The following is a 13,740-nucleotide window of genomic DNA, read 5'->3' as shown; positions in this document are numbered from 1 at the left end:
ACATATAACGATCAAATACCCACATCAAACATAGTAAAAATCCAAAATACCATTGTTATAAATGTAAAAATCAAAAAAACTGATTTAAATTAATAGAAATATGAGCTAATTTAATTTCTTGCTAACTTTCTCCAAAGTCTTGAAAGTACTTGAAGTTGAAGACATGTAGGCGTCATCCAATGTACGTTTTTTATTTTTATTGGTATCACAACTGGTGTTAACATCATCGTCCTTCACACTTAGGATGTGACTTTTCTTTTTTATAAATTCTTTATCATTTACCTAAAACAAATGTGAAAATAAATTAAATAATAATAGAATTAAAAATTAAATAAATATTAATTTATTAATATGAATCATGTATTGAAAAAAAAAATTACCTCCGTAATCTTCATCTTTTCTTTGAGCTCATTAATAATTGACTCATCATCAGTCAAGTTCGTGACAAAATACATCTCATCAAAGTTAGTAAGATTATAAGTTGTTATCTCAATTTTAAAGGCAAACTTCTTTCCAATCAACTTGTTTAAATCCACGGGAAAGATTACTTTTTCAACAACCTATGAATCAAAATATTGTATGAAAAAGTTAATAAGAAATTTTTAGAAAATATAATGAAAAAAAATAGACAAAGGGAAAAATGATTTATACATACAGGTGTTATATTTTCTTGAAACAATTGTTCAGCCGACTTGAGAACAACTTTTTCAATGATTTCATCAACCAGAGGATGAAATAATATTAGTGGAACATCATCACTGTTGTCTTCCACTTGAACTTTTATTTTGAATCTAATTAAGTTAAATAGAATCATACATATATACAAATAGATTATTTTACAAAACATATAAATATTAAAGAAGAAAACAAATTATCATATTACATTGGAACTGGATATATAACACTTTCATCACAATTAGGGTTCTTGCACACATAGAAAAATTGTTCCTCCATACTCGGGCAGTCTATAAAATCTGTACCAGCCTCGATTAAACATTTAGGACACTCCATATAGTGCCAACCAAAATGCTTATCGATACCAGTAATAGTACCAAGTATGATAACAAATTGAGGCTGTATAAAATAAAATTTATGAAAATAGTTAATTTAAAGACAATGTTCATCTACTTTTGCCATTATAAATATATATACACACCTTCATAATTTGCCAAAGATCATATATATTCCTCAAAGGAGTATTCATGATAAATTCATCAGTTGACATCTACAATAATATAAACGAAAAGTTAATTTTGTATGTAGAAAATAAACTAAAAACTGGCATTAATAAATTAATAGAGTCCTTGTAGAATAGAGTACAAAATAAAAAATTAAACTCATACCTTCTCAAATTCGAGGTGAAATAAAGTTTTTTCTCTTCTAATGTATAAATTTCTAACAACTTTGAACATGTATTTATAAAAACGTTTTAATTTAGGAAGTTGTTTAATTTAAAATGTTATATTACGATTTAAACTAAATCTATATATAAAGTAAATACTAAGATGATTGTATTTATTTTTGGTATTATGAATTTTATATTTACTATATATGTTTTTTTTAGAAATAGTTTGACTATTATGTTTTTGGAATGAATCGATGCCTCGATAATTAATACACTTAATTTAGAAAGTTTAAAACTATTTTAATAATGTTTTAGTATTTTTTTACAAATTCAAAACGAATATTAAAATTATAATAATTAAGAAAGTGTAAATAAATATTTTTCCGCAAACTTAATAAATTCTAAGTTAAATTTAATAGTCATAATATAAGTAAATATGGTCAGAATTTACTTGTATGATATCGTCAAATATATATTCTATATTAAAATAAAACTAATGAGATGATGTAATTATTTGGGTTTTTTTGTACAAAATCTTTTAACCCATATGTCTTCTCCATATACAAAGATTTTCTCCCACTTCCTAATAACCTCCATCTTCTTCATCAGTTACATCATCTTCATCTTCTTCACTTATTCAGATCATAAAGGTGTGATTCAATAACTTAAATTCTGAATTTCATTGTACTGTTCTTGTTAACTCTTGCAAACCATTGTTAAGTTTGAAGGTCTCTTCTTCCATTGTGGATTTTCTTTTCTATTCATGTTTGTAGATATATTTATCACATTCGGCTGTTTGTTAATGAGATTAGTTGAACTATATGTGTTATTTTGATGTATTAAATGTGATATATGATAAAAGACATGTTTAAGGTAAGATTAAAAAATCGTGATGTTGAATTTTTATGTATTATCTTTTAATTAAATGTTGCAATCGATTTCTAGATTTTGATTTGGTTGTTGATGTAGGCCACAATGTTTTTTATGTCTTATTTTGAAGACTTTTACTTATTACATGCGTTACAGTAAAGGATTATTTTGTATTATACAATGGAAGATGTTATATTTGTAAGTATATGTTAGATTACCGTTATTATATACTGCATGTTTATGGTATTAGGTCTTAGTTTCTAGATATGTTAATTTGATTATATTAGGTATCATCATCATTTTTGCATTATGATAATTGTGAAAATCATTTTTTTATGTGAATATGTTATTTAGATTATGTTCATTACATTGATTATGTTTTTTATTCACCGGAAGACCTAATCTAATTAGTTCATGTTTGTTCAAACGTAGATAAGTATGATGTCTTTTTATAAAATATTTTCCTCCGACTCTTCAGAATATCTAGTAAGATAATTAATCTTATAAGTACAACATTTTTTCCTCATTTCTTTATGTTAATACATCTTATCTTTTTCAAGGAAATACCAAATCAATATAGCAACAGATTCCTATTGAATGCTGAACCAAACAATCAAGCCATTATCAAATGTGTGAACGGTAAGGAATTTGAAGTTCTTTTGACTAAACATAAAGATGCGTTTGTGTTCATGGATGGTTGGGAACTTATTGTAGCCAAACTATCGTTTACGGAGGGTTGTTTTCTGATGTTTAAGCAAATTGACTTGTATTCGTACTTGTTAACACCCTTTAAGAATATGCAAGACCATCCGATCTTCGGATCTAATGTTCCTTTATTTACCTCCATGTCTACCGAGAAAACGATAAGCAATGTTGAGTACTTCTGTCAACGCTTCACAGAAGAGTCCAATGATAATTTGGTGAGTATACAAACAATATTTTTATATGGTTTTCAATCACAAATTTAAGTTATTTAAACTGCATGAATATTATACGCAGATAATTCCTGCTGATTTCGTTGAAGATACAATACGTTTACCATCTATTAGCAAGTTAACATTCAAGGTCCATGTTAATTTGTGGGACAGTTTTGATGTGATGATTCAGAAAGACTGTAATCTTAAGGTGTATCTTCTCTACGATTCATGGGACAATGTTGTGTCTTACGTACCTATATACCCGGATTATTACGTTGTGATGAGGTACATTTTTAAACAAAATTTCCAGCTGATTGTTTATGACTTGAATGGTTGTGAGATTCTTGTGCCGAAGCGTGTATATACGCTTGCTGCTGGAAACATACCTAAACCAGGTCCTTTAAATACTGAAACACAAGACACCGATGATGAAACCGATCATGAAAACGATGAGGATGAATCTGATACAGATTATAATGAATCAATGGATGATGATTCTGTTGATGTTTCTTCTATCTTAACTAACTCTGATATCGATGGAATGTATGATGAGGAAGACGTTGAAGTTTCAGATTCTGAAGAAGATAAAAAGGGTGATCCGGACTACAATCCTATTGAGTTTGAATGGAAGTACGACAGGCGTTTTGTAAGTTGAGTTGTTGTTCATATTTTACATATATTGACATAGTAGAAAATCCAAAATTTATTTTTAGTATTTAATTTTGCAGTGTTATACCACTCATAATCTAATATTTTGTTTTAATTATTTATTGTAGCGTCTTAATGTAAATGTTGCTGAAGCATCCAGAATTGATATGACTATGGCGATGTACGTCCAGAACTTGGCTGGAGTGGACACGTTAATTTCTTTTCGTGCTGATAAACACGGTGGTGGTTTTCGCTATGAGGCTTTGGAATGGCGTACGAAATTTACGAAACCAAATGGTATCAATTCTCCTGCTAAGTGCACGTTTGTTTATTGCCCAGTTCAAAACAAACTGATTCTGAAGAAGGTTGTCAAGTAGTTCCTTTCAAACTTTTTAAACAATATAACTATAATTTGGGTTTCTTCTAATTTTGTTGGTTGGCTACTCTCTAAATTTCATTTTGCATCTTCATCCTATAAGGTGTTTTGAATGTATTAACATATCTTGATGTAGACCTTTCTATACTTCTAAATGGTATATAACTTACTTTATGATGAATTCGTTATATGTTTAATGTTTAATTTATAATATTTATATCTTGCCAATGGAAATATGATTTACAATATATTTACCCACGTGTGATTTTAAGATTGTTACATCAACATACAATTTAATTTAAAATGTTAGAATATTTATAACAATTTACACATCAGTTACAACAATACTGTTATATTCTGCAATGAAAGATAAATTAAACATATCATTTGTCCAACATTAGATGAAAATACTTTAAAAACACTACAAATTTATCGCTAGGTTTATACATTTCGGGTTTCAATGAAGTATTTAAAAAATAAGTAAATCTATCCGATAACTATATACATATACATAAGAAATATATGATTACTAATTACTTTGAGTAAATTAAAAAATGGAAAATTAATAAACAAATTTAAAAATTAAAAAATACTCAAAGTAATATATAAAAATCTCAAGCAATAGTTAAAGTTTTATTAAAGTCATTAAAATACAAATTTACATGAAAAACATATCAAAGGTGAGTGAACACTTCTTTATAAACAACATTGGTTGTTGTATTAGTAGGTTTCCCATCCTTATCAAGAATTAATATCTTCACCCCTTGTCTTGATTTAACTCTAGATAATGCTACATATAACTGGCCATGTGTGAAAAATGGTTCTTTTAAATAAAGACCAACCTTAGACAAAGACTGGCCTTGACTCTTGTTGATTGTCATAGCAAAACACACAGCAACAGGAAATTGTCGTCTTTGAAAAGCAAAAGGTATTTTTTTGTCGGATGGAATCATGCTAATTCTTGGAATGAACGTTCTAGTTCCAACATTAGCACCTGATATAATTTGACCTTCCATAACCCTCTTTCCAAGATATGTAACTTTTAACCTTGTACCATTACATAATCCATTCTGTTGGTCAATGTTCCTAAGAAGCATAATAGGAACACCAACTTTTAGAACCAGACGATGACTTGGTAAACCAGATATCTTTAAACCATTCAAAACATCAGGTGAATACAACTCTTGCTGGAAGGAATCAATACCTTTTTCAGTTTCACATATAGTATCAGAGCTTAGGTACTCTACTGGTTCACCAGGAAACAACTCTAACAATCGATCATTTATTTCATGAACGACCTCATTTTTGGGTGTCAGAATCGCTCTTTCAGAAAAATAATCTAGATCCATATATCTTTCTAAAACCGACGGATATACAAATTGAATCAAACTTTCAATGGGATCGGAAGAATCTGTAATTAGAAGATCAGAAGGTATTTCTACAATTGCAACGCCATCGTTGTCACCTCCAACTTTACCTTCCCCAATATCAAGAAGCCATTTGGCAAATTTCTCAGTCTCCACCATTCTGGATTGTGAAGCACCGATAGTCAACCTCATGTTTTTTGTTAAGGTAAGTAATTTACAGTGGGACCATATATAAGATGAACTCAACGAAGCATTAACAATTTCTTGCCTACTTCCGTTTGGAATAAAAGGAAGAATTTGCCTAAAATCACCACCAAACACAATTACTTTACCTCCAAATAAAACATCCGACTGAGAATTGCTTTTGTCAACCAAAACATCTTTAAATGTTCGGTCTAAAGCTTCGAACGCATGCCTATGTACCATGGGTGCTTCATCCCATATAATTAACCTAGTATGCTTAAGCAAGTAGGCTACATCACCATCAGCCCTTATGTGACACATCGAACTCTCATCTAAATTTATGGGAATGTGAAATCTAGAATGTGCCGTTCTACCTCTTGACATTAGCAAAGAAGCAATACCACTCGAAGCAACATTTAGTACGATCTGTTCTCTAGACCTAACGGATAAAGCTAAAGTCTTCCAGAGAAATGTCTTACCTGTTCCACCATATCCATATACAAAAAATACACCTCCTTTTCCATCTTCAACTGCTGTCATAATTTGATTATAAATGGACAGTTGTTCGTCAGTCAATGAAGATTTAAGAGTATGTAACTCACTCTGAAGCTGCGGAATATCAAAAGATAATTCTTCGTCAACCAAACGATTGTTTCCAACAGCAAAGGAATCGTAATCAGGATAAGGAATTGTCGGCCATCGTGTCAAAGAGGAACCATTTCGAATCAGGTACTTTTCAATCTCAACCAATGTCTGATTCTTCAACCTCTCATCAGACATTACAAGTTCTGTAAAGATAAAAAATAAAATAAAGATTAAGAATGTGAATAAAATGTATCGGAATAATGTTATGGGTAATATATTGAAAAGAAACCTTTGTTTTTTGTTGATCTTCTTCTATTGTATAAGATGTCATCGCCCAATAATTTCCATGTTTGTTCAAATACATATTCAGGTCTTGACAATGTGTTTGACAACAACAAAGTAACAAAAAGTGCACGAGTATAACGACCATCACCCGCAAAATTGGCTTCCTTAATTGCTTCAATGTACTCCATGTCATCATCTAACAAACCCATAGCATAACACGCGTCCCTGAAAGTTGGAAACACCTGACTATCAACAGTTCTAATTTCTTCAAACGATTTGGGTCCTTTGACTTTGTTTAGGAGAATTCTAAGAAAATACGATTCACCCACAGCAGGGGAAACAGAATGAATCCGTCCGATCTGTAACAGCTTTCTTTTACGGGGTTTCCATACTCTATCTGTTAATTTCCAACATAATTTAGTAGGAAACTCAACATAGGTAAGTTTCCGTGCATCTTCATTATTTCTGTTCATCTCAAACCACTTTAGAAAAATCGAAGAAGAAACTGATGGCTTATCCAAAACTTCTTGTATATCGTCCTCGGCTCCAAATACAACATTTTGTTGACCTTCAAGATGAAAAGGAAGTCTCATAACTGGAGGAAACCTGAAGTGAACCTCATTTGCAAATATCCTCCAAGAAGCTTCACATGCGGAAACGTACCTACAATCATAATACGCTTTGATCTCATCCTTTGTTGTTTGTTCATTTTCTGTACCGTCTCGGTTTGACACTACAAGAGAAGCTCTATCTGCGCCTTTATTAATGTACTTGAACAAATATTTAATAGAACCAGCTTGATTGCACCATTCAACATTAATGTGAGCTTGGTATCTTTTCAAAAGAACCGGACTATAAGGAACAACACTTCTGTTGTCTAATTGAACGTTGGACTTTATAACAGTGTTTCCATTGTCTCTTCTTCTATATACAGGGAAACCGTCAGCATCAGTGGTGGTCTCAGGGTTGAATTTTTTCGGATAGTTTTTTGAACATCTACTATCAACCATACAAGGACAACTCGGATTTGCATTTCCACATGGACCATGAATCATGAAATCAGTCACAAGTGCATATAGGCTTGGATCTTCTCTCTTATCAGGTATCTCAGCAGAAATGAATTTGTCAAGATGATCAACGGACAAAATTTTGGATCCCGGTTTCAAAAAAATGCAAATGTGAGCATGAGGCAATCCACGTTTTTGAAATTCCACAGTATAAACGGCTACATTAAAAAATGATATTTAGTAAATGGTTAAAAATAAATTATAAATATTTATGGTATTATAAAAAAATTAAAAAGTATAATTATACCTGCACTTAATTCTCCAAATATTTTTTTGTCCTTCAGATCCTTTGTAAGTGAATCGAGCTTTATTTTAAACAATCTACACAAAATGTCTGGCCTGTCTTCAGGCTTAATGGAAGTATTTCTCAGGTATCGTTTAATCTCTGGCCACTTCGGATTACATGTAACGGTAATAAAAAAATCGGGATATCCAAACCATTTACATATAGCCATAGCATCTAAATAGTTGTGTTGCATATAGCGAGATCCACCGGTAAAAGAAGATGGTAATAAAACACGTATACCAGTATTTGATAGATCATCTTTTCCTTCGTTTTTCAAGTTTTGAAGATTTGAATATGTTTCAGACCTAAGATGTTTCTGTTGAAAACGAATATAATTAAGCCTTTCACTCTCAATCATGGTATATGCATCTACCAAAAATTGTTGAAACAATCTCCGAGCATTTAAAATTAGAGAAAAGGCAGATGATCGATCTTGAATTCTATAAGCAAAGAATTCTCTCATTGTACACTTGGGTCGAATTTTCTTTAACGTACGTATACCATCCCTATGAGGAATGTCTATTCTATATCCATCATCACCATTAGGAAAAAGGATTGGATACTGAAGTGCTAGATATGATGGATGAAGTTCACTGATTCGTTGAAGACCTTCAGTGTGAGACTCAACAACAATATCACGATGATCAATTATTTTATGTAGATCACCAACTATCAATGCAGCAACTTCTGAAGTTGACGGCAAGTTGTAAGTACGACCGTCAAGATCTCTTTTGTAAATGAGACGAAGCTTGAAATTTTCATTAGGATTCTCATTGAAGTGGTTTCTTGCAATTCTATAACTTTTAACCAACTCATTATTATGATCCAGGAAGTCTTTTAAAAACTTAATGAGCTGAATATCTAACTGCTTTAAATGAGAATCCGACTTATTTGTAGATTCACTGAAAAAATAGAAACGCATAAAGTAAATATGTGATAATATGTAACATCAAAATATTGGTATATTAAAAATACTAAATTACTATAAACTATGGTGTAATATTACCTGAACAACCTTTTCCGATTTGAAACTTCATTATCAGTATCGTAAATATAAAGCTGGGAGAACTTTGGATCTTTCCCAGGTGCAGGTACCAAACCACCTAATGTGTGGAAATTCTGTCCACTAATACGAAATACATATGGTGCCTTACCACTGTTGATACTCGAATCTACCTTTCCACCCATTGATGTGAAGGAGAACATAGAATTGTATCGACGGATATTCTTTAAAAAGTACTTACTTTTTTCATTAGAATTTCCAAATAGATCCTTGTATACTGAAGTAGGTTCTTTCAAATCTGGAAGCTCCACTTTGCCATAACCACAACATAAACTATAAGTTAACTTACCCAATGTAATTCTACCTTTACCACCTTCGTCAGACCATAATAATGAATGACACATCTCACATCTAAGGATTTGATTACCATGATCCAAATAATCTGAAAACATAAGATTCATTGTCAATTACGATTTTCATAAATTAATAAAAAAATATTATTTAACTTAAAACATATGTAACATTATTATTACCTGTGGATACACCTTTATAAGGGTCTTCAATGGAATGTAAATTTTCATTGTCGTCATCAGAAGTAAGATCTACCATTGGAATAGGTTCGATAATACGTTTCTTAGGTAAAACCTTTTGTTTACCAGATTTAAGCTTAGTCAACGTAGACGAAGATCGAAGAATGTTGTTACTGTTTTGTGTAACAATGTTTGAAACAATAGAAAACTGAGAACTGCTAGGCGTATGGGTTAATTGGTTATTCAAAGTAATAGCACATGTGAATGTCACAAATAAATGTTAGTAAAACAAACTTTTGATTGTACTTCAAATGTACTTAAAAAATATATATATATACTAGGGGGAATACCCGTGCGATGCACGACATGCATAATAGTTATTGTTTTTTCCTGGAACGACGACTGATATAGATAGTGCGTGACATGGTACGAAAGTGCGAATATAGTATAGATTTTTAAAACAAAAACCGGGTTTTTTTAAAGTTAGCCGTTTGACCATGGTTATTTTGACCAAAGTCCACTCCTCATTCGGCGCTTTGTGGTAGCACCACCAGTCAAAAAAGGCCCAAAACACCCGAGGGTACAGTGTTCCCCCACGTTTTTAAGACGCTTTGAGCGAGGTTTGCGCCCCACCACATGTGGTCTCACAAAACTTCAAATCTATGGACGTGTGGTTTCTCAATCCTCTTCAAAAGACGTCACAGTTTTCAAATTTTTTTATTTTTTCTTTTTCATTGTGTTTTAAATGGTGTAAAATAGATGTTATATATATATATATACACACATATTATGCTACATACACATATACATATAAATTTAGTTTTAACATCTAAAAGTCAAATTGCAGGTTTTGTTCCCTTTTATAGATCAGAAAGCAGTTTATAAACCAACAAAATTAACAAATCCTAACAGTTTTTCAAGTGTTTAGTTATATAATCTATATATTTATTTACTAAAATTTATTACAATTAACCCAATACTTAATAAATAGGGTATGCAGGACTTGAAAAGTGTTATCTAGACACGTATGTCACTCCAGCTTGCCAATCTTGTGTACCGACTCCAGGGTAACATTTTCAGATGCCTGCAACACATCTGATTATAAAAGTAAAAAATAAACAAAAATGATGTTTTAGATTTTTACCCTGGTCTCAAACTTAATGTAGTTGTTTAGTCCATTTAATTAAATTTTATTTTTAGTTGACACATAGGTACAATGTAGTCCTCTATTTGTGACAATTGTCATTGTGCTTATAGTCATGTGATGTTGTTTTAATACCCGTTAACCAACTCGTTTCGCCTCTATTTCTCAGTTATTTAAATTTAAAGAAGCAACATATACATCAGAAGTAAATTTTTCTAAAGATAATGGTGAACCGTCAATGGTACAATAAACTTACCTCAAGACTACCATTTGCTAAAATGGTAGTGTATCTCAGAGTCCAGAAATCCCGTGCTAGAGCTATTTCAATTAATATATGGAGAAAAGGAAGAGCCGCATTGATTAAACATGGTCATAAAGGCTCGTACTATTTCATTAAAGTTAATTGTAATATTAAGTATTAGTTATCTAATAACCAATCAATCCTTTAAGGTGAATTGTTATGAAAAGTCTATAAACCCTAACTTAAACATTAATATATGGAGAAAAGGAAGAGGCTCATTGATTAAACATGGTCATAAAGGCTGGTACTATTTCATTAAAGTTAATTGTAATGCATTTAAAGCAACCATAAATTTTGATTTTAAATATAAGATATAGCTAAACTTAGAAATTGTTTACTGAAGTTGAAGTTGAAATAAATCATATTCAGATAATTATTTTTTATATGCAAATTCAAACAGACCTATCAAAATATGTAGGAAAACTCCATGCAAGTCTAACTCCGTCACGCTTAAATTCATGTAACCTGAATGCGGTTCATTACTTATTCAACCCATTTATTTAAATAGGCAGGCGAGTAGTAATCGGGTTGGTGGGTTGTAAAACTGTGTTAATTTTACCAGCATGGTGGAAGTCAATATTCTACCAGCATCATTACATCCAACTTTTTAAAAGTAAACAAATGGTTTGATAATATGAAAACTATTTCAAATGAATATTAGTAATGTATAAATTTAAACGAACATTCAAATGAAAATAAAGAATGGTTACAAACGAACGCAAATAAGAGAGAGGACAGACATAAACGAAAGTCAATCATCGAACATAAATGAACGAAAATAAACGAACATAACATTGAACCTCCAATTCGTTTACGGGTTGCACCTACTTCTGTTTAAAGCAAGATGTATAGATTATGCAACGTACCTTAACCACGCGTGTGTGTGTATGTGAATATATGTTTTTAACTTGACCCGCATAAATAGTTTTGAGCCAATAGAAAGCGAATCTGGGACTAAATAAAAAATGGAACCCAACTAAAAGAGAAAACCAAGGAAACTGAAACCAAACCTAAACGAACCAAAAAAACAAAACCAGACCAAAATGAACCTATACAAACTGAATAATTTTACCGAAACAAATAAGCTGAGACAAATAATGTTGCTGAAATGAAAACCGAACCTGAACCAAAAACAAATAAAGCGAATCTAACCGGAAAGGAAACTAAATTTACACAAAACTAAAAAAAACTGAAAACCGAACAAAAAACGTAAAAGATCTTACCGAAACGAACTCAAAAAACTTAGATCGAAACAAAACAATTGCTGGGAAAAATCAAAACCAAAACGATGCAAAAAAATAAAACAACCTAAAACCAAACCGAAACCAAAAACTGATAAAAGTAAATAAAATTGATTCAAAATCGACCCGACAATAAAAACGGTCACGTTAATAAAGTATTCACCTTCACACCTGGCAGGGGTGATTAGTATGTGGTAGTAAAACAATCAAATAGTTAACGAACAACAAAAATGCAGGTACCTTAACAACGGTAGTGACTCAGTTAGTGACTATCAATTGTTCGAAGATTACTTTGAATCAAGAGTTAGTATGCTAATGGGCTATTAAGTAGTTAGTAATAAATAACCGAGTCACTAACAGCTCTATTAACCAAAAATGTTGCACCAGTTCTACTAAAATTGTTAAATAACAATTGATAGTCCATATTATTAACTCTAACAACATTAGCATACTAAAATTATTATTGACTATCAGCTAATTATTTATTACTAAAATGTTGTATTAACTTTATTCTGCAACATATTCTTTATAAACTATGCCTACCTTGACATAACCTAATAGCTATATTTCCTTATTAGAAGTTAATGATAATTGAAAATTAGTACATATTATTACCTTGCTGGTGAACACATTTACTCTATGTTTAGGGCACAATTTGATTAGGTTGCTGATACTGAATTGAATATCACACCAAATTACAATAGCAGTTTATATTGCTACTATTCACCCAAATCAAGCACCTTAAATAAGTCAGTGTTTCTCTATATTCAAAAAACGAACTATTACTGACGATCATTAAATTGCAACAGTCAATTCAATCCAAATACTGCAATAGAAACATAAAATCTACCACAATTCGTTGGTTAATCACGTATAGTTCTTAATCGATTAGAATCAGAAAAAGGAAATTGACTCACTGTAACTTAAAATCAGGAAGAAGGCGAATAAAGAGGCGGAGTTTTTCGAAATCAATGACCCCTGTCTTTCATTGTTATTCCTTGAATGAGGTAAGCAAGACCCCATACTACACACTGCATACACATACATAAAAATTGGGTTCAATATTATTTGTATAAACACCGATTGGAAACCCTCACATTGCATTTGATGAAACCCTAATCAATATAAACACACACACTAACACTCACGAATCGAATTTATAAAAGGAAAAATTCGGGCTATTTTTACCTCTTGTTGCTCCAAATCTTCATCTTAGAAATATATATTGCACTTAAAGGTTGCTGGAGAGTCGGAGGATGATGTGTAATTAAAGGAGCAAGTAAATGACCCATTTTGATTCCAACTGAAGTTGCCGACTGATGGAGAGCCTGATGGAGAGCCTGTGCATAAGATCAATCGAAGATATATGTCTGAGAATTGTGTGCCAAATCTATGAAGATCTTCAATTGGGGAGAAGTTAATTACGATTCCAATTGAGTTGCCGACTGATGGAGAGCCTGATGGCGAGCCTGTGCAGGAGATCTATCGAAGATATATGTCTGAGAGTTGTGTGCCTAATCGATGAAGATCTTCAATTAGGGAGAAGTTAATTATGGATTGGAGAGCATATATTGAGAGGCGAAAGATGAGTA

The 13,740-nt window shown here is 31.5% G+C and overlaps 1 protein-coding gene across 1 annotated transcript; it reads right to left on the bottom strand.

Annotated features, from left to right (window-relative positions):
* Nucleotides 1-4,830: 4,830 nt before the first annotated feature.
* On the bottom strand, nt 4,831-9,541 carry LOC110914188. The gene is made up of 5 exons (XM_022159000.1): nt 9,466-9,541; nt 8,936-9,374; nt 7,891-8,831; nt 6,581-7,801; nt 4,831-6,494 (listed from the first exon to the last, which is right to left on the bottom strand). Exons 1-5 carry the CDS (start codon nt 9,539-9,541, stop codon nt 4,831-4,833), a joined length of 4,341 nt encoding a protein of 1,446 aa, XP_022014692.1.
* Between the last annotated feature and the right edge of the window lie 4,199 nt (nt 9,542-13,740).

This window comes from Helianthus annuus, chromosome 15, assembly GCF_002127325.2.
Source record: "Helianthus annuus cultivar XRQ/B chromosome 15, HanXRQr2.0-SUNRISE, whole genome shotgun sequence".
NCBI classification, from domain to species: domain Eukaryota; kingdom Viridiplantae; phylum Streptophyta; class Magnoliopsida; order Asterales; family Asteraceae; genus Helianthus; species Helianthus annuus.
This window is presented reverse-complemented; position numbering and strand designations above follow the sequence as displayed.

Excerpts from the sequence above, each read along its gene's own strand:
- LOC110914188 (XM_022159000.1), bottom strand. The coding sequence starts at position 9,541 with ATGGTAGATCTTACTTCTGATGACGACAATGAAAATTTACATTCCATT. Across the intron at positions 9,375-9,465 it reads TTATAAAGGTGTATCCACAG|ATTATTTGGATCATGGTAAT; the intron begins GTAATAATAATG and ends TTATGTTTTCAG. Across the intron at positions 7,802-7,890 it reads ATTTGGAGAATTAAGTGCAG|CCGTTTATACTGTGGAATTT; the intron begins GTATAATTATAC and ends TTTTTAATGTAG.